Source organism: Myotis yumanensis, unplaced genomic scaffold (assembly GCF_028538775.1).
Source record: "Myotis yumanensis isolate MYYU_CA2020_CCGP unplaced genomic scaffold, mMyoYum1.0.hap1 SCAF_8, whole genome shotgun sequence".
NCBI lineage: Eukaryota > Metazoa > Chordata > Mammalia > Chiroptera > Vespertilionidae > Myotis > Myotis yumanensis.
Genome location: NW_027223759.1, coordinates 48,847,635 through 48,873,700, shown reverse-complemented (window position 1 = coordinate 48,873,700; position 26,066 = coordinate 48,847,635). Strand labels below are relative to the sequence as shown.

General features: G+C 40.0%; 1 protein-coding gene across 2 annotated transcripts in view; it reads left to right on the top strand.

Annotated features, from left to right (window-relative positions):
• The window catches only part of XIRP2 (xin actin binding repeat containing 2), a 71,724-nt gene extending 48,292 nt beyond the window's left edge, over positions 1 to 23,432 (top strand). The window contains exons 7-9 of one of the 2 annotated variants that reach the window (XM_070422817.1): positions 26 to 9,347; positions 11,845 to 11,978; positions 21,565 to 21,649. In XM_070422817.1, the coding sequence (XP_070278918.1) occupies positions 26 to 9,347; positions 11,845 to 11,939 (9,417 nt within the window). In that variant the 3' untranslated portion in view covers positions 11,940 to 11,978; positions 21,565 to 21,649. Of the gene's footprint in view, positions 1 to 25; positions 9,348 to 11,844; positions 11,979 to 21,564 lie in introns of both variants that reach the window. The other variant, XM_070422818.1, reaches the window with a different exon arrangement.
• The last annotated feature ends 2,634 nt before the right edge of the window (positions 23,433 to 26,066 follow it).

Sequence of the window (26,066 nt, the reverse complement as noted above, 5' to 3'; positions counted from 1 at the left end):
AGATTTGATTTTCTCTCCCTTAAAGATTGAAAGTGAATATGAAGAGATTTTAAAGCCATCATCAACTGTGGGTACCTCTTCCACTTTTTGCACTTCAACCAGCCAGAGGAAGGAAACATTAACCACAAGATATAGTGACCACAGTGCCACTTCCTCAACTCTGGCACAAGTTCATGCCAGTCCTTCGGAAAAGACAGAAGAATTTCCTCCTCCCCCACCTGATATACTTCAAACACCATTAGAGGTGACAGCATTTTCCCAGTCCCCTGAATTGCCCAGTCCCCCTAAAATACCACCAGTCCCCAAAGAATTATATTCCAAGCAAAGAAATTTGTACGAATTAAACCGTTTATATAAACACATCCATCCTGAGTTAAGAAAAAACTTAGAAAAAGATTATATCAGTGAGGTTTCTGAAATTGTTTCTAGTCAAGTGAACACAGGGAGCTCAGTTTCAGCGGATGTACAACAAGCCCGGTATGTTTTTGAAAATACAAATGACAGTTCTCAAAACACTCTTAACTCAGAAAGAGAACAGGTGGAGTGGGATGAAATTCTGAAAGGAGAGGTGCAGTCCATAAGATGGGTCTTTGAGAATCAGCCATTAGACTCTATCAACACTGGCTCTCCAGATGAAGATAACGTTTCCAAGGGCATTGCTGATCAAGAAATCATTGCTGGTGGTGATGTGAAATATACCACATGGATGTTTGAAACCCAACCCATAGATACACTGGGGGATCATTCTTCTAGCATTGAAGAAGATGCTGAAAAAATTCCCGAGCTAGCCAGAGGAGACGTCCGCACAGCCCGGTGGATGTTTGAAACAAAGCCGTTAGACTCAATGAATAAAATGCATCAAAGTCCAGAGGAATCAGTGATGACTGCCGTAACAGACATAACTGGGGGAGATGTCAAGACTGTGAGATACATGTTTGAAACTCAACATCTGGATCAACTTGGGCAGCTTCATTCAATGGATGAGGCTCACCTCCTGCAACTCAGGTCTGAGCTCAAAGAAATTAAGGGAAATGTTAAGAGAAGTATAAAATGTTTTGAAACTCAACCATTATATGTTATTAGAGATGGTTTAGGTCAAATGCTAGAAATTAAAACTGTTCACAGAGAAGATGTTGAAAAGGGTGATGTGAGAACAGCACGTTGGATGTTTGAAACACAGCCCTTGGACACAATTAACAAGGATATCACTGAAATTAAAGTAGTCAGAGGGATATCCATGGAGGAAAACGTCAAAGGTGGGGTGAGTAGAGCAAAGTGGTTATTTGAGACTCAACCTTTGGAGAAAATCAAAGAAGAGTCAGAAGAGGTCATCGCTGAAAAGGAAACAATAATAGGTACAGATGTTTCCAGAAAGTGTTGGATGTTTGAAACACAGCCATTAGACATTTTAAATGAAGTTCCTGGTGCAGGTCCTCTAAGATCTGAAGAGAAAATAGGGGGTGATGTACAAACTACTAAGCACCTATTTGAAACACTTCCAATAGAGGCTTTAAAAGATAGCCCTGATGTAGGAAAACTTCAAAAAATCACTGCCTCTGAAGAAGAAAAGGGGGATGTTAGGCACCAAAAATGGATTTTTGAAACCCAACCTCTGGAAGAAATTAGAGAAGATAAAAAAGAATACATACAAACAGTGAAACTTGAAGAAGTCGAAAGAGGAGATGTAAGAAATTACACACATATCTTTGAATCAAACAATTTAATTAAATTTGATGCATCCCATAAAATAGAGGTGGAGGGAGTCACAAGAGGTGCTGTAGAGTTAAATAAATCACTCTTTGAAACAACACCACTTTACGCCATTCAAGATCACCTTGGCAAATATCATCAGGTAAAGACAGTCCAGCAAGAAGAAATCCTAAGAGGTGATGTAAGAAGCTGCAGGTGGCTTTTTGAAACACGGCCCATTGACCAATTTGATGAAAGCATTCACAAATTTCAGATAATTAGAGGAATATCTGCTCAAGAAATACAAAATGGAAATGTGAAATCTGCTAAATGGCTGTTTGAAACCCAACCTCTTGATTCAATTAAATATTTTAGTAATATGGAAGAATTAGAAAGTAAAACAGAGCAAGCTACAGATATTGTTAAAGGGGATGTCAAAACCTGTAAATGGCTTTTTGAAACCCAGCCAATGGAGTCTCTTTATGAAAAAGTTTCATTAATGACTGGCAGTGAAGAAATTCTTAAGGGAGATGTCAAAGCCTGCACTTGGCTCTTTGAAACCCAGCCACTTGATACCATAAAAGATGACTCTGAAGCAACCGTCAAATTGCAAACTATAAAACAGGAGGAGATCCAAGGTGGGGATGTTCATACAGCACGATTTCTTTTTGAGACAGAAAATCTGGACAGCATACAAGGAGAAGAAGGAAAGGAAATCAAGGTTGTGCAACCGGACATCCAAGCTGGGGATGTCTCTAGCATGCGGCATAAATTTGAAAATCAGTCCTTAGATTCTATAAGTTCCAGTTCAGAGGAAGTTTTGAAAAAGATCAAAATGCTAAAGACTGAAGATATTCAGAAAGGCAATGTTTTAAATTGTAGGTGGCTTTTTGAAAACCAACCCATTGATAGGATCAAAGAAGGCCAAGAAGATGATGAATTAGTTAAGACAGTGACAGACATACAAGGTGGGGATGTAAGAAAGGGGTGCTTTATCTTTGAGACTTTTTCTTTAGATAAGATTAAAGAAGAATCTGACTCTATCAGCACCAAAGAATCAATTACTGAAGAAGTAATAAAAGGTGATGTAAAAAGCTACAGAATGCTCTTTGAAACCCAGCCACTCTATGCAATTCAAGACCGGGAAGGGCATTATTATGAAGTGACAACAGTTAAAAAGGAAGAGGTAATCCACGGAGATGTACGAGGGACAAGGTGGCTTTTTGAAACAAAACCATTAGATTCCATTAATGAATCAGAGACTGTGTATCTTATTAAATCTGTCACACAAGAAGATATTCAGAAAGGAGAGGTTAGTTCTGTCAGATACAGATTTGAAACGCAGCCACTAGATCAGATTTCAGAAGAACCACGTGATATTGTGCCCACTGTAGACCATATTCAAGGTGGGGATGTAAAGACAAGTAAACAATTTTTTGAGTCTGAAAATTTTAATAAGAATGCTTATATAAGAACAGTACGTGTCAATGAAATACAAAAGGGCAATGTTAAAACATCTACTTGGCTATTTGAAACCCACACTATAGATGAGCTGAGAGGAGATGGGTCAGAATACGAAAATATCAAAACAGTCACTCAGCAAGACGTGCAGAGAGGTGATGTTAAGCAGGCAGTGTGGCTGTTTGAGAACCAGACTTTGGATTCTATTAAGGAAACAGATGAAAGTGTCACAAAAATCACCAAGGAAGAAATCCCTCCTTCTGATGTCAAGACAACTACATGGCTATTTGAAACTACACCCCTTCATGAATTTAATGAAAATGGGGTACAAAAGGTGGAAATTATTGGCAAAAGCATTAAAGAAACCTTAGAAGAACTCTATTCTCAAAAAGTTATAGAGGCTCCTGGAATCATCATTGAAGCTGATGAAGTTGGGGATGTTCGAATGGCAAAATATAAGCTGATGAATCAAACATCTCCTGAGATACAGAAAGAAGAAGTTATCAGGGTTGATCTTAGAAAAATAATGCTGGGCCTACTTTCCAAAAGAGACTATATGCAAAGAGAGAGTGTGGTTAGTGAGGAGGAGAAGGGAAATGTTAATTTGACCAAAACTCAGTTATTAAACAGGTCAACAGAATGTCATGCTGAAAAAGAAGAGATAGTGAGTGGTGATGTGCAACAAGCAATAAAAAACCTATTCTCTGAGGAAAGATCTGTAAAGAAAGGCATTTTAATTCAGGAGGATGAAAGAGGAGATATTAATATGACCATCTATTGTCTTCTTCATGAAAATGCTGGTGATACAATTGAACGTGAAGAGATACTAGGGGGTGATGTAAAACGTACCATTCATAATTTGCTATCTTCCATATCAAACTGTAAAACATCTGAAAGGGCAAAAATCGATGCCTCTGAGAGGGGAAATGTTCAGTTTTTCACAACATGCATAGAAACTGGTGCTTTGGATTATCTCAAACAACTCCAGCTAGGGTCAGATGAAACAGTAACAGCTGGGACACAAGAGACAGAGGAAGAAATAATTGGTGGTGATGTAGAGGGCACAAAACTGTTACTAAATAAAAGGCAGTCTCAGGTTGAACGTACTGTTAATGAAACTGATATCATTCCAGGAGATGTGCAAAATACAGTGAAAGTTTTCATGACAGAGCCTCCAAGTACAGCTTGTAAAGCACCCAAAGAAGAAATTGTAAAAGGTGATTTGAAATCAACCCTAAGTTCCCTCAGCCAGGCCATAAATCAGAAAACAGTGGCTACAACAGAAGAGATTATAAAAGGCGACATGCTGGCCACACTCAAGTCACTTAAGGAATTAAGCCAACCATATAAGGAATCTAAACAGGCCAACGCCATCCCTGATGATTTTGAGAAAGCTATGGAGTGCCTTGAAAAGACTGCAAACACAAGGACAGAAATTCTGAAAAAGGAGCTTCTCCGAGATGACCTTGAAAGCTCATTAAGAAATCTGAAAGAAGCACAAAGAGCTTTCAAAGAGGTAAATAAAAAATGTGCAGTCAAAGAAGGTGTGCAAGCTGCGATGGTAGAATCCTCACAAGAGCAGAACACAGAGATGCATCAGATGGCTGTCCAGACAGACAGAAAATGTCTTCTTCAGCCAAGACCAGGACCATTGGAGCCAGTAGCCAGGTGGCGAGGGGGTACAGACATTCTCAGCCAAACTACAGGTAAATCTTGTCACGAGAATTTAACAGAAGAAAGAACTGAGGTTGATCTTCCAAAAGCCCCTAAAGGCACTGTAAAGATTGTTGTAGATCGTGAACAAAACAATGATGCTCTTGAGAAGAGCCTTAGAAAACTATCTAATTCACACCACAAGGCTATTAAAAATGTGTTGGAATCAGGCAACAAAATGGGTAGATGGACTGATATGACAACAGAGCAGCATCTTAGAGATGAACATATAAGCAGACAATTGACTTCAACTGTGTCAGTTAAGGAAAATCTAAAAACTAAGGAATCAGAGACAGTGAACAAGCAGAAGAAGGATGCTGTCTTTAACTCTACCCAATCTATTGCGAAAGCAGTTGGAAAGCAACAGACTCAAACTTGCAAACTGAGGAATGAGCACCAGAAGACTGAGTCTTTCCCTGTAAAGAGCTCTAAAAATGTAGAAAACAGTAAAATATCTATAAATACACAAAGCTCTACTCGTAGTCCAACCCCGGGTCCAGTCAACAAGATGGTTGGAGAAACTGGTGAAGTTTCAGGGGACTTTCAGAAGCAAACCTTATTAAGTCAAGAGATGAAATACTGTAATAAAGATATAAAGAAAAAGAATGGGAACCCTCAGCCAATGTGGCAGACTTTGCCTGTAGATCAAGACATATCAAATATAACAGAAGTCAAAGTCTTCCCAAAAAGCCACAATAAATTTAAGGCAACTGACAAAGAGCAGAAGACTGATGTTTATCTGAACAGCCAGGACTTTCTAATGAAGACAAATACTTCCACAGACTTAAAAAAGGCAATGGAAATGTCCTTTAATCAAATCAACTTGAACCCTGAAAATAATGTAAAAGAAAGTGAGTGCCCTCTTCCACCTCCTTCTCCACCTCCTCCTCCACCTTCCAATGCATCATCTGAAATAGAATTTCCTCTTCCTCCTCCACCGCCTTTAATGATGTTGCCTGAAAAAAACGGGTTTCCTCCCTCACTGTCCACAGAGAAGTTAAAGGCTGAATTTGAACATTTCCCAGGCCTCCCTCTTCCTCCACCACCAGAAGATGAGAAAGCTGAAAGAGAATATCAGTCAATGTTTCTACCACCTCCCCCTCCTCCAGCTCCATCTCTAAACCCAGCTCATCTCCTTTCCTCCTCTGTTCAAGAAGAGCACAGCGGCGCATTCGTACAATATTCCCAAGAAGAAGCCTCAAGTGCTCAGCAAACTCATTCTCAAGCTAAAATGACAACAGGAAAATCAGGAAAACGTCTGCCACCTCCCACATTACCAAAACCCAAACTCCCCAAGCACTTAGAAGACAAAAGGTTTCATGGTTCCCCAAGAGCTGAACTGAAGAATTCCCTGACAGATATGGAATGTAAAATCACTCCCTCAAAGGATCAGAAAAGAGTAATAACAGTGACTAGCAATGAACAAACAGAGACGAAGCAGAACATGTCTAGGAAAAGTCTTTCTGAAAGAAAACAATTATCTATGGACTCTACAAGGTCTCTCTCACAGACAATTTCAGAAACTTTACCACCCAAGGAAAAACAAGGAAAAACACCTCTCGTCAAATCTCATTCATTTCCTGCGGGTTCAGGACAACAAAGTCCAAAACCTTATATGAGAAAATTTAAGACACCTTTAATGGTCGCCGAAGAAAAATATAGACAACAAAGAGAAGAGCTTGAAAAACAGAAACAGGAGAGTTTTTGCTACAACATAGTCAAACCAGAATGCCCAAGCCAAAACATATCAGAGTTGGAAAAGCAAGTGCTGTTACAAAAAACGCATGAGGCAGTTCCCCTCCCTGGAATGGATTCGGGGGTCACCGTGGCCCAACCCCACCCCGACTCTCAAGTACGAGGAATGTGTACTGATAACAAGCTTCCCACACCAGCAGTACCAGATGCCGCCGAGAGGCCCCAACATGTTCTAGCAGCCTCCGAAGACAAAGGTGCCATGAAAAAGGAGGTGTTACAGAGCTCCAGGGACATGAGACTATCTAAGTCAGCTTGTGACATTCAACAGAGTCACCAAGAACGTAGTACACAGCAAACACAGCAGAAGTATCTGGGGCAGTTGCACTTGCCCCAAAGCAAACCAGCTTCCCCAAGTTTCAAAGTTAGAACCATCAAGCTCCCAACTCTAGATCAGAAATTACATGAGACAGACCACAGCTACGAAAGCCATAAAAAGCATTCTGAAGCTGATGTGCAAACCATTACCAAACAACAGCATCAGGAAACTGAGGAAACAGAAGCAAGCACTGAATATAGTAATAAGCAATCCGTGGCTGAAAAATATCATCAATTGCCTAAGAAGGAAAAAAGAGTAACAATACAATTGCCTGCAGAACTCTCAGGGAAAAGCCATGAAAGTAAGCGCACCATAGTTCATGAGAAGCAAAGAGACTTTAGAGAATCTGAGAGGGGAACACTTCTAGAAAGTGAAGGAACCATTCCGGGCCCACCAGTCATTAGTCCAAAAGAAGAGAGACTAATAGTTGAAAGCAAACAAGAACATTTAAATAAGTCGGCACAGAAGGTAGTCAAGCAAAAGGTTACAGAGGCACATATTGATTCACAGACTGAGAATTTTCAGCAAACACAAATACAGAGCTCTGAAAGTCAAGTTGAACATAAAAAATTGCCCCAGCCCTACAGTAATCTTCAGGAAGAAAAATGGCTTGGAGTCAAGGGCATACAACAGAAACAAGTCTTTTCTAATACTAAAGATTCAAAGCGAGAGATTACCCAAAACAAATCTTTATTTTCCTCTGGGAAAGAATCCCAGAAGGATAATGGAAAATGTGCTATAAATGTATTGGAATTTTTGAGAAAACGTGAAGAACTACAACAGATTTTGTCTAGGATAAGACAGTTTGAAGCAGAACCAGATACAAATGGCCTTAAAACATTTCAGACACTGTTAAATATTATTCCAGTATGGCTATTAAGTGAAGAAAAAAGAGAGTACGGAGCTCGCATTACTGTGGAGAATAACATAGAGAAAATCAAAGAAGAAATAACGCATATTAAAACTCAAGCAGAGGACATGCTTGTGTCTTGTGAAAATATAATTCAAACAGCCATGACATCCTCTAAAGCAGGAAAGCAGAGAAATAAACCCACTGAGCTTAATGAAACATTATCCAAAGTGCCTCATGTTAATGTCAACTCTAATAAAAACACTGAGCAGGAAGAAAATGCCATTGTCGAAAAAACACAGCACCACCAAAGAGAAACCCATTCTGCAGCGACTACGCATAATCATATGAAGACCCATCAGAAAATTAAATTGGAGGATAGCAAGATTCCCCCTCCCTCCTTAAAAACACGCGCACCATCTCCAACTTTTATCACGATCGAGTCCACCGCCCGGCGAACAGAAACCTCTACTAAGGATGCGCTTTCTCAGGCCCCTGAAAAGGAGAGTTTTGCTGAACCATCACCAAGAACGCCTGTGTCACACACACCTAGCGTTCACAGTGCGACTACCTCCCCTTCTCCACCCAGGAGTCGCTCCGAACAACTTGTCAAACTCAAAGACACCACTGCCAAGTTAGCCAGGGGGGCCCTCCCCTGCTCCCCAGGAACCCCGGTTCCGATTGTAGAGAAGAGGTCCGAGGTCATCCCCTCGCCTGCAACCCTTCGCCGGCAGATTAAGATAGAAACTCGTGGGAGGGACTCTCCCACGATAACCATACCGATCAGTGTGAATCCCGTGGAGAGGGGCTCCTTCCGAGAAGCGCAAGAGGAAGTGAGGAAAGTAGAGGAAAGGGCGACTTACCTTCTCCAAGAGGGAGTGAATGCGGCCCAAGGCGTGGTGCCCGACACGGAGAGTTTTGACTCGGTGGAAATCATCCGCAGGGTGGAGGGGCCTCGCCTGGCGGAGCACACGCAGAGGTACGAGGCGGCCAACCGGACCGTGCAAAGCGCTGGGCCGTTTGTGCATGACCCCGACAGTGACATCAGCAGATGGTTCCGGGGATTTGAGGATGGCCCAGTCTTCGAGGCAAAGTCAAATACCAGAGTTTATGTCAATGGAGAAGCAAACCGTAATGAAAAGCAAGAAAGCCGTACGTTTCGGAAGGAAGAATTTGGATCGACATCTTCAGAAAACTCGAGTTTCACAGGCTTTTCCATTCCCGGGGGGCAGCCCAGGGTCCACGCTGAAGCGAGGCCTCCAGGGGAGCTCTTCTCCGGGGTGGAAGCCTTCGAGAGTCGAGTTGTTGGGTCCAAGAGGACAGTGTCTCCGTCGCTCACCTCCGAAGCTGGCAAGTCGGGCTTTGGCTTCAAGCACGCCCCGCCCACCTATGAAGATGTCATCGCTGGCCATATTTTGGACATTTCTGATTCGCCTACCGATTTAAGGCGGAATTTTCAACAGACGTGGCAGGAGAGTGAAAGAGTCTTTGAAAGCGTGGGATATGCGACCTCGAATGCTGAGATGAGAACCGCCTTCCAAGAGGACTCTGCCTTCCTAAGTGGTAAATTAAGAACGTGAAGTAAGATTAACCCGTTTAAAGGCACGTGCCCCAGAGCTAAAGTGATTTGCAGCTAAAAGAGTGCGTGGAAGTAACCAAACTATATAACCTAAGACTAACAGCTCTCCCTGTCGCCAATGTCCTTCTCCTTACAATGCTTGCTTTACTACTTTCTCCTTACAAAAGCATCTACTATGATTCGTCTGCACTGTGTGAAAATAACAAATACGATTACCTATATAGACTATTGAGACTTATATTTGTCAAGGTAAATAAGGGTTTGGATAAAGCAGCAGATATAATCATTGTAATTGTGATAGTATAAATGATTATATATAACTATATACCCATTAATAATTGTTCACCCATGTGACATTGTTAATATTCCTTATTAAAAGTTATTATTTTATCCACTTATTTAAGACAATAGTAGGTAATATCCCTTGACCTACTATTGATGTATTTTCAACTGCCAGACTTTAAGTGGTGTTTGCATTTGAATTCAATACAGCCTGGTAATAATCCAAGAAACACTTTATACTCATCATATGAGCTTTAAGGATTTTATTGATTGGTATTTTGAAAAAAAGAGTAGGTATGGAATTAGAACTTTTATATATTTAATCACTGTTATTGAGTTGAAAGGAGTTAACTTTCTCTAATACCACTGGGTGTGTTTTTTTAACCTATACCGTATTTTTTCCACCTTTTGTAAACCCCAAATGATAGCTCAGTTGGCCTCACTCGCAAATGGGCCTGGACAATACATTTTTAAAATTTGATTATATTTGGAAGGAAGAAGATTTAAAACATAAGAACTTAGTACATTTAAAAAAATGATTTTAGAAAAAAAGGAAGAGAGAGAGAAATCAATGTGAGAAATATCAATAGGTTGCCTCTGCACACATCCCGACTGGTGATCAGAAGCCGCAACCTAGGTATGTGCCCTGATGGGAATAGAACTACAACCTTTTGGTGTATGTGATGATTCTCCAAACAAGTGAGCCACCTGGACAGGGCAGAACTTAGTACATTTTTTAACATCAGAGAACAGCTCATTTATTCATATTTCCCTATATTTTACAATTAATGAGGCTTCACAAGAAAAGGATTTGACATAATTAATGTGCATCATTAGTGTAGCCCATCCTTTTAGACAGATTGAAAGAAATAGCAAGCTTAAAAATAAAAATTGCTGAAACTAATAATTATGCCTCTATCTTATTTGCAACATATGTGTGTAGTGTATCAGGTTAATATGATTGTGTAATGTGCTTGCTTCTGGTATAATTAAGCAATTAATTTCAAATTCTCAGTTTATTAGGAAGGTAAAAACATAGAAAATGCACACACACAAAAAAATGATATTAAGTATAGAATTGTGTCCCCCTACTGTAACCGAAAAAACAAATGAGAACTTTCAGTAGCCCAAATTGAGCCTCAAAGCCATAAAGTATATATAGGGTATCCCCCAAAAATGTACACACAGGTTGACAGCTGACAGATGTTCAATGAAAATGAAGTGTATTTTAATAATCACTTCCTTTATAATTATCCAAAGGGTGTAATTTTTTGGGACACCCTGTGTATTTATTGCATTAAAAAAACTTGAGCATATGTGCTTTTACATATGACAAATATGAAAGCTTAGTTATTCTCACTGGATCATTGTGAGGATCAAAGCAATGCCAAGGTGAGAGTTCTGTGTCAGTTTTGAACCACTAGGCAAACACTGGTTAGTAATATAACTACTATTATTCATAATATAACTACTATTATTCATAGGCGCTAGCAATCACATGAGAGCAGCAGCGTGGGACTATAGATACTTCCAAGCAAGGGAAGAGGTAGGGAGACTATAAAAGGCAGCCATGCAAATCCAAAAAGCCCTAAAATATAAAGCCATTTAGCTTGAGTACAAATGGCCTTAAACATTTCAATGTAATCAGGAATCTCATTGGATTAAAGTTAAGAATTGCTGTGATAGAGTCAACACTAAGCCATCAAGAAAATATTTAAACAAATACAATGCCCTCAGCTTAAAAAAAAAAAAAGATAAGTACATATTTTTGAAAAATCTCTGCAGAACACTTTAAAAAATAAAGCTTTGAACCAAGTGAGAGGTAAACCTTTATATATGTGGAAAGTTTAGTTATCTAGAAGGATAAGTGCTCTCGGGACTTTCCATGGCTGAGTTGACTATATATTCTTTTTAATGTATTACAGTTAGTGAACATGTTTTGCTCATGTATACATCCTTAAATAATAAAAGTCAACTTGTACAATGTATAAAATAGTAGAGACACTAGAGTAAGGTTGTAACAGAGTCTCAGACCCAATGTTAGATGGGCTTATGTCCAGAGAGGCAATATCAGGACAATAGTCTTAGAGCTTTCTACTTTAACTGCATGGCCAGTTGGTATGCTGCTGCTGTTTGTTTTGTTTTTACGATGTGATTGACAATAGCACTAAATAAGCTTTTGTAAATTTTTATTTTCAGAAACTGCTACTCCAAGACAAGGAAACATGTATACTTTGTCAAAAGACAGTTTATCCAATGGAGTGCCTCACAGCAGACAAGCAGAGTTTTCATAAGTCCTGCTTCCGATGCCACCACTGCAACAGTAAACTGAGGTAAATGTTGTGTGGTCTGTGGTACAAATATCCAGCAGCCTGCAGTGTACTTATAACATCACGTCCCTAGGAAAATGTAAATTTTTTCCAGATCTTGCTGCCATTAGTTATCACACATCCACAAAAGGGATGTGTCATGTTCCTTTATGCTTTGCTCAGGTTGGCTGTGACCATCTTCCTTTTTGAAATTTTGCTTTCCTAGTCAAATAAAGAAGGGTTCTTTTGTGTGGATGTGGAGATACTATAGAGAAGGAAAATTAAGAGTTACTGTGCAAATCGGGACTTTTAAGTTACTACTTCAGTCTAAAGTCTGGACGCTACATCAGGAATCAGCAAATTTTTCCTGTAAAGGGCCAGATAGCAGATATTTTCAACCGTGCAGGTCATGCTGTTTATGTTGTTAGTCGACTTCCGGTGGAGTTGGAAAGCAGCCACAGATGACTAAACAAACAGGTGTGTCTATAAACTAGTGGGCCTAGCTGTATTCCAATAGAACTTCATATACTGAAACAGGTGGTGGGAGCTGGAGTTTACCTATGCCTGGGCTATTCCACGTAAGTGGAAAGAAAATAATTTAGAATAATATCAATGTAAAGTCAGATAAATACTCTGTATATTCTCTGGTGAAACAGAAGACCTTACCAACACAGTTATAAATGCACTCGTTTTCCAAAACTCTTGAAGTAAGTGCATTGCAATGAATGTGGCATTTGGTGTGGCTATAGTCTGAAATACTGAAATGTAATTATTTTCTCAATACAATGTGCATCTTTCAGACTATATCTTTGCTGACTTTAATCAACAATGCCAAATACTCCTCTGTGGAACATTTTCCCCCTTTGTTTCCATGACACCAGAGTATAATGGTTTTCCTCTTACCTTTGAGTGTTCCTTCTCCGAATCCTATGTGGGTGATTCTTTTTCTGTCCATTCTCCAGATGTTAGAGTTTCTTAGAATTCTGTTCTGGGCATTTATTCTTTCTCACTATTTATATTCTTTCTTGTTTATCACATCTACATTCATAACTTAAATCATCATCCATGTGGCAATAACTCTGAAATCTGTGCCACTAGCTTAGCACTCTCTTCTGTGTATCAGACATGTATATCTAAATAACTAGTATATTGCTCCAATTAGATTTCTCATAAGTATATCAAATTTAATATGCCCCATTATCTTCTCTCTACCAAAATTGTTTCCTTGACTTCATGGTCTCTATGCTACTCTCTCAATAAATAGCATTAATATTAACTCAATGCTGAAAAATGAAGTTACATTTGACTACTTTCTCTCCTTCATTCCCTACACCCAAGCAATGACCAAGTCCTATAATTTCTGTCCTTCTTGAGCTCTATACACTTTACTCCATCTCCCCGGACCAGGTATCTTTCAAGCAAGTATCATCTCTCACCTGTACTAATGTAACAGCCTTTCTAGCAAGTCTGTCACCCTGCCTCCATAATATCTCACTACCATCACCACCAGCAACAACCTACACAATGCCATGCTCCATGGCATAATGCAAATGACCGTTCTAAAATGTAAATCTGAGGTCATTTTTATGAAGTTCCCTATTTAAAACATAAAATGGCTTCCTCTATCAAATATTTAACATCTTAATGTGAATTAAAAGGCACTTAAGGATCATGCCCCTGCTGATCTCCCAGCACCCCTTCCTACCTTGCATGTTACTTTTCATGAGACTGAATTTTTTTTAGTTCCACAAAATGATTACTTTACTCTCTCATATCTTTCTGGTTCCAAATATCATTTCCACTCCTTGTAGGGGTTTTCAAATGCCTCCCCTCCATCTCTCCACCAGGCTAATACCCAGTAATTCTTTATATTTCAACTGAGACTGCATGTCTTTGACAAAGCCTGCTTTGACCCCCATATATGAAGCAGGTGTCCTTCCTCTGTGCTTGCTCCATCCTTAACACAGTCTAATATAATTGTCCCCAATGTAGGAAATGTGTTAATGTTTGTCTTTCCAACATCTAGTAAAGGCTGACATATAATAAGAGTTCAAAAATTTATTCAATAACTGATATTTATAAAAATCATTGTACAAAGAACCACAAATGCAGAAAGCCAATCAAAGCAAGTATATGGCTCAATAATTATTATAAAGTGGCCCTGGCCAGGTGCTCAGTCAGTTAAAGTGTTGTCCTGATATGCCAAGGTTGTGGGTTTGATCCCCAGTTGGGGCACATACAAAAATCAACCAATGAGTGCATAAATAAGTAGAACATTCTCTCTCTCTCTCTTTCTCTCTCTCCCTCTCTCTCTCTTTCTCTCTCTCTCCCTTTCTCCCCCTCCCTAAAAAAATAAAGATTAAAAAAAAACTTTAAAAAATTATTATATAGTGAACATTTTTTAGCCACTACTAAGGTCAAGAAATACAACATTAAAAGACATTGCAAAAGGTCCTTCCATGTTCCCCACCCAAACATAATTCACTCTTTCTCTCCTGTGAGTAAATGGTATCTTTTTCAGTATCCTTGCATTTTTATAGTTTTTTACCCAGATGTCCTTTCCTAGATACTATACTTTAGTTTATTCCATGTTTAAAAACTTTGATTATATGGCTTTTAATTTTTTTTTAAGCTATAGGTTTTCCATCCATTCCCTTCATGCCTTATAATTAATCTGTGAAGAATCCAGGACATTTGACCTGTAGTTTTCCACATGCTCCTTTCTCCTCTGTATTTCTGACAAATTGTCACCTGAATCTAGATTTTGGTTTTTGTAAAGTAAGGTTTGATGCCTTTCACAAGAATATAGGAAGTATTGGCAAGAGTACAGTAATCACATATGTCTGTTTGTCTCTTGTTTTGTGATCATAGCAGATATTGAAGCTATATTCATTAATTGATGTTTGCAAAATGTTGATATTCTATTTTTGTTGCTTCTTTTTCATTACTAATTAGAATATTTGTATAGGAGATGCTTCCCCTCATCTATTATTTGGTTACATGGTGGTAGAGTTAGTGGAGGAAAGGCAGAAAAAAATGTATAAATTTTTATTTTACTTACTAGTTTTGCCAATGTATCAATTATTTAGTCAACAATATAATGAAATGGTCCCTTATCCTCCTCTAGAAGTAACCAATTTTAAAATGTTTTTAATATCTTTATAAACTCACATTTACATATATTTGATCAGGTTCAATCAGATGCAATTATTATTATTACGATGCTCAAATTATCCTATCCCTGGAGAGTGGATGTCCCTTCAAGTTCTATTCTCAGTCTTTTTGACAAAACCTTAGTAGTCTTTGCTAGTTTCCCTGTTATCTGATAGGACTAGTTCCATGCTCATCTACTGCCCCAGGCCTGGAATCAGTCATTTCTCCAAGCCCTGGTTTCTTTCAGTGAGAAATGGCATATCAAGACAATAATTTCAATGCTCTTTCTACTGGGTTGGCCACTATTTCTAAACTTGTTTAGTGTTTAGAGCTAATACAATGATTTTCAACCAGTGTGCTGCAAAAAATTTTAAAACATATAACACCTGACTAGTCAGAGACCCTGATCTCTTTTCCCTTAGATTGTCAAATGAAAAATGACAACAGCCAACACAATAATAACTGTCTGGTGTGAATGCCTTGTCTTAAACCATTAATATATAGGTCATACCACAGAGTTTCCTCTTTTTGGTCACATAGCATAATAAGGTTGCATTTGACAGAAATCCTTATATACAAATACTAGAGGCCCGATGCATGAAATTCATGCAAGAGTAGGCCTTTGCAGTCGTGGGCAGCTGCCTGGATCCCTCCCTCACAGCCATGGCAGCTGCAGCTTAGTCCAGTCTAATTAGTACATTACACTTTTATTATTATAGATAGGCACCTGATTTTTTAAAAAGTCATTTGAAGCAAAAAAGATAGTAATTGATATTACTATTGTTTTTGTAAACCAATCAAAATTATACCAATTTTTTGTCAGATCAACAAAAATATATTTTTTGGTGTTCTGCAGAATTTTAGTAATTAGTTTATGTGTATCATGAGATAAAAAAGATTGAAAATTGATGAGCTAGTACTATAAATAAAACATCTATATCTATATCTATATAAAAGCCTAAGTGACTGGCAGACTGGCCAATGGGCTGGTAGCTATGACGCTCACTGACCACCACAGGGCAGACGCTCAACACAGGAGCTGCCGAGCAACAGCAGCTTTGCAGAGTGCCCTCTTACACTCCTGGACCCCTGGGGGGATGTCGGACTTCAGGTTTCAACCCAATCCCCATAGGCCAGGCTGAGGGACGCCACCTACTGGAGGGATCCCACTCACTCCTCAGATGCACTTAGGGCACAGGTGTGGCGGGCTGGGGAGGGACTGCAGGAGGTTGGCTAGCATATCTGGCCCATCTCGCCCAGTCTTCCCCGCTGGCCACCATCTAATTAATTTCCTTTCAATGTGCACGAGTCTGTGCACTGGACCTCTTGTGTATCATGATTTTGTAGTGATGTTTCTAAATTGAATTCAAAACTATACTGCTTTTGCTTAGCTTCTTTATGAATCTATACCTCTTCCACTTCATTACTTCCGTTTCTCAAAGACAAGGAGATAACAGAATTAGAATATCCCATATTCATGTGGACAATAGTTTGGAATAGCAAAACTATCAGCACCACTAATTTGATTATTGAAACATTAAAAAATTCCATTTGCTCTCCAGTCACACCTCATTTTTTAAAAAATTGATGTATTATATCTTCAGTGTCATATTACACATTCATTCCATATCATATTATTTCCTTCATTTCTTCTTAGTTTATTGGTAACAATATAATACATCTTACTACCTATCAGTCCTTATGTTGATGTTTCTGTAGTCATTCTGGTTGTTCAAGCTTATTTTTTGTAGATTCCTCAGAAATAGCTCATGGAAACAATATTCCTTGAGTTATTTTTTATTTCTGGAATGTAAGGCTTTTTTTAATTAAAGTATAGTGGACATACAATATTATATTTGTTTCTGGTGTACAACATAGTGAATTGACATTTATGGACCTTAAAAAGTGGTCACCGCAAGAAGTCTAGTAACCATATAAAGTTACTTCAATATTATTGACTGTATTCCCTATGCTGTACATTACATTCCTGTGGCTTATTTACAAGGTTTTATATCCTAATAACAATTTATCTGTGATCTATACAAGGGAAAGTCAGTTTTGCTGAAAGTAAAATACTTGGTTTACACTTCGTTTCATTGAGTATTTTAAATGCATTATTCTATTTTCTTCTGGTATAATATGCTGTAAATCCTATATAATAAAAGCCTAATATGCAAGTCAACTGAATGACAGAATGACCAGTGGACCAACCGGTCGCTATGACACGCACTGATCACCAGGGGGCAGATGCTCAATGCAAGAGCTGCCCCCAGCCCACAGGCCCCAGGCCAGCTAAGCCATGTGCCAGGGGGGGCTCCCCATTCTTCCTGCCAGTCGCCCCGCAGAGGAAAGCGACTAGCGGCGGCAGAGGAAGGCAACCTGAAGTGGCAAACAGGGTCGGGGCCAGCGAGCGGATGGCCCCAGGCCGGCCAAGATAGGTGCCAGCAGGGGCCCCCTGATCACCCTGCTGGTCACCCCACAGATCTGCCCTGATCACCGACCAGGCCTAGGGACCCTACCCGTGCACAAATTTCTTGCACCAGGCCTCTAGTAGCTAATAATACTCTAACTTATCTCCTTTGTAAGTCAATTCTCTTTTTTTTTCTTTTTAGATATACAAAAGGTTTTTCATTTTTATTTAAAAGGCTGGTATTTTTATTAGAAAAGTTCTTAACTTTGGTCATTCTGGGTCAATAGTGTCTATTATTTAGTATGCATGTTCAGTTTGTAGTTTCATACATTTTTATATCAGGGAAGTTTCCTTAAATTATAGCTTTTTAGTATTTAGCCCAGGGGTGGGCAAACTTTCTGACTCGAGGGCCACAATGGGTTCTTAAACTGGACCGGAGGGCCAGAACAAAAGCATGGATGGGGTGTTTGTGTGAACTAATATAAATTCAAAGTAAACATCTACACTAATAAAAGAGAAAAATGGTAATTGGCATACAACCGCTACCCTTCTGATTGGCTAATCAGCGTATCCTTATGCAAATTAACTGTCAGCCAAGATGGCGGCCGGCAGCCAAGCAGCTGGAAGCGAGCAGGGAGGCTTCCTTGCTCCAGTGACTGCAGACTCCAACTTTCCCCGCCTAACTTGCCGGACTCTGAGCTGGCAGTTTGAAACATTCTAACAAATATAGCCCGCTGGGATCTCAGAGCTGAAGTTATACATTGTTTCGATTATAGAACGCTCAGCAGTGGAAGCCTCAGAGCTAGAGCCAGAGCTAAAGCTGGCCCAGAAGAAAAAAAAAAAAAAGAAAAAAGGAGCGGTTGGGAGCTTCCCGCCAGCCTGAAAGCAGCCCTCAGCCCCTCACCCAGACTGGCCAGGCACCCCAGTGGGGACCCCCACCCTGAAGGGTGTGTGACCAGCTGCAAACAGCCCTCAGCCCCTCATCCAGGCTGGCCAGGCACCCCAGTGGGGACCCCCACCCTGAAGGGTGTGTGACCAGCTGCAAACAGCCCTCAGCCCCTCATCCAGGCTGGCCAGGCACCCCAGTGGGGACCCCCACCCTGATCCAGGACACCCTTCAGGGCAAACCCGCCGGCCCCCAGGCCTCTATCCTATATAGTAAAAGGGTAATATGCCTCCCAGCACCGGGATCAGCGGAGCCGCGAGGCCTCCTGGCACCAGATCAGCATGACAGGGGGCAGCGCCCAAACCCCCTGATCGCCCTGCAGCTCTGTGTGTGAGTGTGTGACAGGGGGTGGAGCCCCAACCTCCTGATCGGCCCTGCTCTGTGTGTGACAGGGTGCGGCGCCCCAACCCCCCCCCCCCCCCCCCCCCCCACGGGCCCTGCTCTGTGTGTGACAGGGTAGAGCCATAACCTCCCCATCGGCCCTGCCCTGAGTGTGACAGTGGTGGCGCCCAAACCCCCTGATCCGCCCTGCTCTGTGTGTGACAGGGGGCGGTGCCCCAACTCCCCTATCAGCCCTACTCTGTGCGTGACGGGGCGGTGCCCCAACTCCCCTATCGGCCCTGCTCTGTGCGTGACAGGGGGGAGCTCCCCAACCCCCTGATGGGCCCTGCTCTGTGCGTGACGGGGGGGGGGGGGGCGAGGGGGAGGGCAGTGCCCCAACCCCCTGATTGGCCCTGCTCTGTGAGTGACAGGGGGCAGCGCCCCAACCTCCTGATTGGCCCTGCTCTGTGCGTGACAGGGGGTGGCACCACAACCTCCCCATCGACCCTGCCTTAAGTGTGACAGGGGGCGGTGCCCCAACCCCCCAATCAGCCCTACCCTGAGCGTGACTGAGGGTGGCATCACAACCTCCCAATCCGCCCTGCTCTGTGCATGACAGGGAGCGGTGCCCCAACTCCCCAATCAGCCCTGCTCTGAGCCCGACCAGGGGCTGCACCTAGGGATTGGGCCTGCCCTCTGCCACCCAAGAGCAGGCCTAAGCCAGCAGGTCGTTATCTCCCAAGGGGTCCCAGACTTCGAGAGGGCACAGGCCGGGCTGAGGGACCCCCCCTTCCCCCCCGAGTGCACAAATTTTTGTGCACTGGGCCTCTAGTCATTACATAAAAGGGTACGGTTTTTTTTTTTTTTGTTTTATTCATTTCAAACGGGCCGGATCCGGCCCACGGGCCGTAGTTTGCCCACGGCTTATTTAGCCTGTTTGGTTGCTTTATTTTCTTCTTTTGGAACTCCTATTATCTGCACATGGATATTTTGTGTCTATCTTTATATTTGTCTTTCAAATTCTTAACTTTTTTTTTCATTTCTGATTGTAATTTTTTATCTTTTTTTCTCTTATTTCACTTAAAACACTTTCTATTGTGTTTATTTGCTCTTATGGTTCTTTTTTAAAAAAAATATATCTTTATTGATTTCAGAGAGGAAGGGAGAGGGAAAGAGATAGAAACATCAATGATGAAAATCATTGACTGGCTGCCTCCTGCACTTCCCCCACTGGGGATAAAGCCCACAACCCAGGCACATGTCCTTGGCTGGAACCGAACCTGGGACCCTTCAGTCCGCAGGCCGATGCTCTAGCCACTGAGCCAAACCAGTGAAGGCTATTATGGTTCTTTTAGTTTACTTTTTATTGCTGACATTTTTCTCTTTTATTTCTTCTTATTCCTGACACCTCACTTCAGACTTTTTCTAATTACAATTCTTATATTCTTTCAGGTCTTTTATCATTTTCTCAATGTCTTCAAGCTCATTTTGAAATAGTTACAATTTTCACACTTTGAGAACATGTTTTTTTAGCGGGGATATTATAATGATCCTACTCTTTTATTTCTTATAACAACTTTGTGTAATATTTGGCTTTGATGCTTTTCTGTTGCTCATTTTTATGTGGAATTAGTTTTCCTAAATCTTATAAGGAGGCAAATCCTGGATGGTTTTCCCAACTTCACAAAGCTGCCTCTTTGGTATTCATATTCTGTGATGGCTTGACTTCTGGAACATCCTGCCTTGGTTCCTTTCCTCCATGTTAGTCAGGAATTTCTTTTTTAAATTCCATCATCATTATCCAACTCAATTTTGATTCCATATCTTTTTTTTTTCATTGTGAAGTCTTGTTTTAAAAGGATATTCTATGTGTTATTTCTTAGTGTTTGACTTCTGCCACCTCTTCAGTCTTTTCTAGCACAGACCCTGTACTCACTGGCTATTGGAGAGGGCAATACCCCTCCTGGTTTCAGCTGCTGTGCTCTGATCGGCATGTGATACTTTCCAGGAAATACTGCCTGGCTCTTTTGTGGTCTTATATTTTCCGTTCCATTCGACACCTTCCTTGTTCCCTCTGCTATTACCCATACAGATGCAATTATCATGCTAGTCTCATAGTTGCTGTTGGTTCGTCCGTGATTCCTTGCATTTGGGGGCTGGTGAAGATATCTTGTCACTTAGTTTTGTTACAAATTTTATCCAGGGGTTTTGAGTTTTACTATCTAGTTGATTTACCTGTCTTTATATATGGAGATTCAGAAATATTAAAAAATTTCTGCTGCTTTGGATTAAATTTGATTTTAATTTTAACAGGTACTCTGTTGATCTCCCCCAAAAGGCCAGATAAATGAGTGCATAGGCAAGCTTTCCAATTCATTCAAAATCCAATTACCAAGGAAATTCAAATAGTTGAAGTTTGTGTGTGCTGATTAGGATATATTGAAAATTGCAACTCCTCACATAAATCACTGAGTTCGCAAAGATTAGTCCTATCGTTTTACACCAGCTATAACTACATATGCATTGCGCTATAATACCTATTATGCCAATACCTAACATACAGCATGACATTCTAAATACTACTAGACATGCATCATGTAGAGTATTAGTGGTAATTATTATCTAACAGGAATGCTGAATTAATAAGCACATTTCTATTGCCAGTAAGGTAATTGGACTGACTCTCTGACTCACTCTTGAAATAAATAATTTCCAAATTCTCTATGAATTTGCCGGGTATATATGAAATACTAAATTTTTTCTTTTGTTCTTTTTGGCAGTTTGGGAAATTATGCATCACTTCATGGACAAATATATTGTAAACCTCACTTTAAACAACTTTTCAAAGCTAAGGGAAATTATGATGAAGGTTTTGGACACAAACAGCATAAAGATCGATGGAATTGCAAAAATCAAAGCAGCTCAATGGACTTTATTCCTAACGAAGAATCAAATATTTGTAAAAACAGTGGAGCACACCCCCCCATACTTGGAGATCTTAAACATTTAGATGCAGATGATAATGAAAGGCAAAGGGATGATTTGAGAAAATTCAGGGAAAGGGGAAAATTAAAAATTATTTGGCCCCCTTCTAGAGAGATGCCTAAGAAAACCTTCCCCCTTGAGGAGGAACTCAAAATGAGTAAAGCTAAATGGCCTCCTGAAATGACAACCCCTACACCCACTGAATGGAAAAGCGAATCACTGATGGAGCACATGAAAGCTCTGGAAAATAAAGGGCAAGAGCAGGATAACATTTCTTTCCTGCAGTCCTATCTGCAGTCCATCCATATGTGTCAGAAAGAGGCTGTTCTAGGAATCAAAGAAAAGGAAATGTACAAAGCAAGAAAAGATGAGAAGGATGGAAATAAGAATGTGCAAGATAAGCTGAATGAGGCTGAAGAGACAAAGAACCAGAGGAAAAGTGAGATGGATCTTAATGCCAACAGTAATGTGGTTGTGCAGAGTGCTGAGAGGGAGAAAAATGAAAAAACTAATGAACCTGAGGGTGCGGAATTTTTCCAGGTTACTAACACTGATGGTGAGGTGGTGCCACAAAATCACAAAGAGAATTTGAATAAGAATAATAATAACAACTATGTAGCAGTCTCGTCTCTGAATAATTGCAGGCAGAAGACAGCTACTTTAGCATTTCCTAATCTATTACCACGGTCAGGTGAAGCAAACTGCACTGTAAGTGAAGACCATGTTGAAAATTTAGAAAATGCATCTAGAATCTCAGAGTTACTTGGTATATTTGAATCCAAAAAGACTTACTCGAGGAATGTACTAGCTCTGGCTCTCAATAAACAGGCAGCCAAAGCCACTGTGCAGTCTGGCCCCAAATCGGGCCTCAGCGGTGGGTTAATAGTAGAGGCAGAAAGTTCAATAGCCTCTTCTGACACAAACATTTTAAACATCAAAGGAAACCGTTCAAATAACAAAAGCCTACACTTCTTCTTTTCTAACACTGTGAAAATTGCTGCTTTTTCCAAGAAGAATGAGAACATTTTTGAGCCCGACTTAATAGATTCTGTAGATCAAATAAAAAAGATGCCATGTTTGTACCTAAGAGAATTTGAGAAGGACATCAAACATTGGCAGCATGACGACACAATAGGCGCAAGCCACCTCAGTGGAAACCCAAGTCTCCATGCTCTGAGAAGGGGATGTGCAGCTCAGCCTATGTTTCCCAAAGTGGAGGTCCAGTCTGAACAGCTCAGCGTGGAAGAGCAAATTAAAAGGAATAGGTGCTACAGCGACACTGAGTAGAACAACTCGGGCCACTTCCGGTCCACACTCAGGCACTGAGACATAGCCTTGTCCTGAAATAAGACTTTTGGGATTTTGATAACCTTTTGTTGAACTTGTAATGTTCAGAAATCTCGTATCTACCGCAATGGGATATTCATTGTATGACATTATATACTGTTTTCCATAATCGGGTTGAATCTACTTTTATTCTGAATAGAATGAAGAGGTGAAACACTATAGCTACGTTTCCCTGTCAAATGGCACTTAAGCATATCGCTCTGTTTTTGAACATGCCAGATAACATCATTGGTGTGATTCTATACTGCTGATATTTATTGTAATACTTATACTGTCTTTATAATTTCTGCTGAAATAAAATTAAATTACCTGAGCTGCAAACAAAACCTCTTCTGTTACTTTTTTCCACATATATTGTCATTCTAAGTATGTACATTTTCCGTGATTTAGGAAGTATTTGTCTTGTGGCATGTATTTAATACACACATGCACATGTACACATACACACACACACACACACACACACATAATCCTGGAAAAATAAAATACTGAACCAAAGCCACAGTATTATTAGAAAACATAAAATTTTCTTTCTCATTTTAAAAACAGAAGGATTATCATAGTTCTTTAAATAATTGCCTATGTTAAGTTATCATGGAACATGTCTATAGCATTTAATGAAAAATATCAGTGTTCCTCTAGAATAATGTAGAGTCTGTACTCAGAAATTAACTGAACTGAAAAGGTTTCAGACTTTATTTAAATAAATTATGCACATTGCACATTTTATTACTTACTATATGCAATAGACAAATATACAAACCATACAATATGCCCTGTCAGGCTAGATGCATCACTTTCCTGGGATGACATATAGGAGTTTAAGAAAACTCAAATATGCTTAAGAAATTCAATACTGTTTTATTTAGTAATGGGTATTGCTTCACCCTAATTATGACAAATTTTCCAGCAAAATAAATAGCATTTTTTAGGAACTAAAGTATAGCTAAATACACAAATCAAAAACTAAGTAAATTTTCTTATTGTTGCAGACAGTTTGCTAAGGCTGCCATAACAAAGTACCACAGACTGAATGGCTTAAAGAAACATCAATTTATTTTTTCACACTTCTGGAGCCTAGAACTCTGTGATCAAGTTGACAAGTTAGTTTCTTCTTCTGAGGCATTTCTACTCGGCTGGTAGATGGCCATCTTCTCTCTGTACATGGTCTTCCTTTCACATGGCCTGTGTCTAGGTTTCTTCCTGTTATAATGACACCGGTCAGGTTAGATTAGGGCCCACTTTAATGACCTCATTTTACCTTAATTAACCCTTTATTAACTATCTCTAAATATAGTCATGTTCTGAGATACTAAAAGGGTAGGACTTGAATATACCAATTTTAGGTGGATACAATTTAGCCCCTTAACAGTAGTAGTCACATTTTACCTTTAGGTGTGGTTTAAAATACATGTTTATTAATATTATAAAACAACTTTCCAATCATTTTTCACTTTGGATTTATATCACAGAACTATGTCATATATAGATTCTATACATATAGAATCTGTATATATAATATGCAAAGTGTCCCTACAGGAGTTTGACCAGGAGGTTAGGAGTTTGATTGCTCGCTATGACGTGTGCTGACCATCAGGGGGCGGTGCTAAATGAAGGAAGGCCCCGGCCAGCAGCTGGTAGCTGGAGAAGGAAGGCCCCCGCAGGCAGCTGAAAGGCCCCTGATTGTCCCTGATAGCTGGCCAAGCCTAGGGACCCTACCTGTGCACAAATTTTGTGCACTGGGCCTCTAGTTATGCTATAAACACTAATATTTCCAGGAACAAAATTCTGTTTCAAAAGAATCAAGATAAGCCTATGGTAGATCATATGCTTTACCAGAGGAGGCTGTGTAATGGCAGAGCTTGGCACATAAGGAGTTTTGCATTATTTATTCATGACTAGGACTTCCAATGAATCTTACAAAAATGTTCTATTCCCCAGAAAATAGTGCTGAATTGTCTTTTACAGCTTTCACACAATCAATCCCTGTTGCAGATTTGGGGCTTTGGGCAGTACCTTCTTTGGATGGAGACAATGGTTTTCCCATAATGCAATGAAACTGCAGAATGCAAACCTGCCACCAGTTTTCTAGTGGTAATGTGCACCTGGCATCTTTCCACCCAAACTAACAATTTTCTATAAACATCTCTAGAGTAATTTCTAAGGGCACATTAATTTTTTAAAGAACTGGAAGATAGAAGAAGAGTACTTTTTCTGCTGTGTTTTGATAGTTCCTAAACGACTGGCTACTATCCAATTGAGTAGAAAAGTTTTCCCATTGCTAAGAAAATGAGCTTATAGAAAGACAATCACAGATGTTGAAATGAAAGAGAAGTGCAATACTTTTTTTCCTCTCTCTCTGGAAATGTTATTAAGAACCAAGGGCAATTTCCAAATCTAATGTAAAAGTTTTGAAATATACAGGTATTAAGGGTAATGTAAAATCTTATTTTAGAAAAATTGAATTGACGTGGAGATCACAAATGGGCCAGGAACATGATACTCAGATTCTAAGTAAGAACCATGAGAGCCTATGAGAGGTGCTGAAGAGTGCAGAGTCTCAACCACCCGGAAACTAACTCAAATAGAACACAAAAAATAGTTTTGGATAAGCATAATCTAAAAGTAATTTAATCTCACCTTCGGTGGAGTCCCTCAGAAAGGCTACTTTAAGCTACCTAAAAAGATCCATTTACTGTGGAGTTTTCCCCCTGAATTGTTATGATGAATTTTAAAACTTCAGGTATTTGTATGCAAATGCAATAATAGGGAGAAAATAATAATATTAGGATATCTACAATGTTGTCTTTATCATTTAATATAATACATTTTTGTAGGAAGTAAACTGATCTATAGAAAGCCTGACAAATAAACATTATGGTGTCACCCAGACAACAGCCATTTCATAAACATTAGGGAGCCCTTGGTATGTGCTGGTAGAATGATTGTT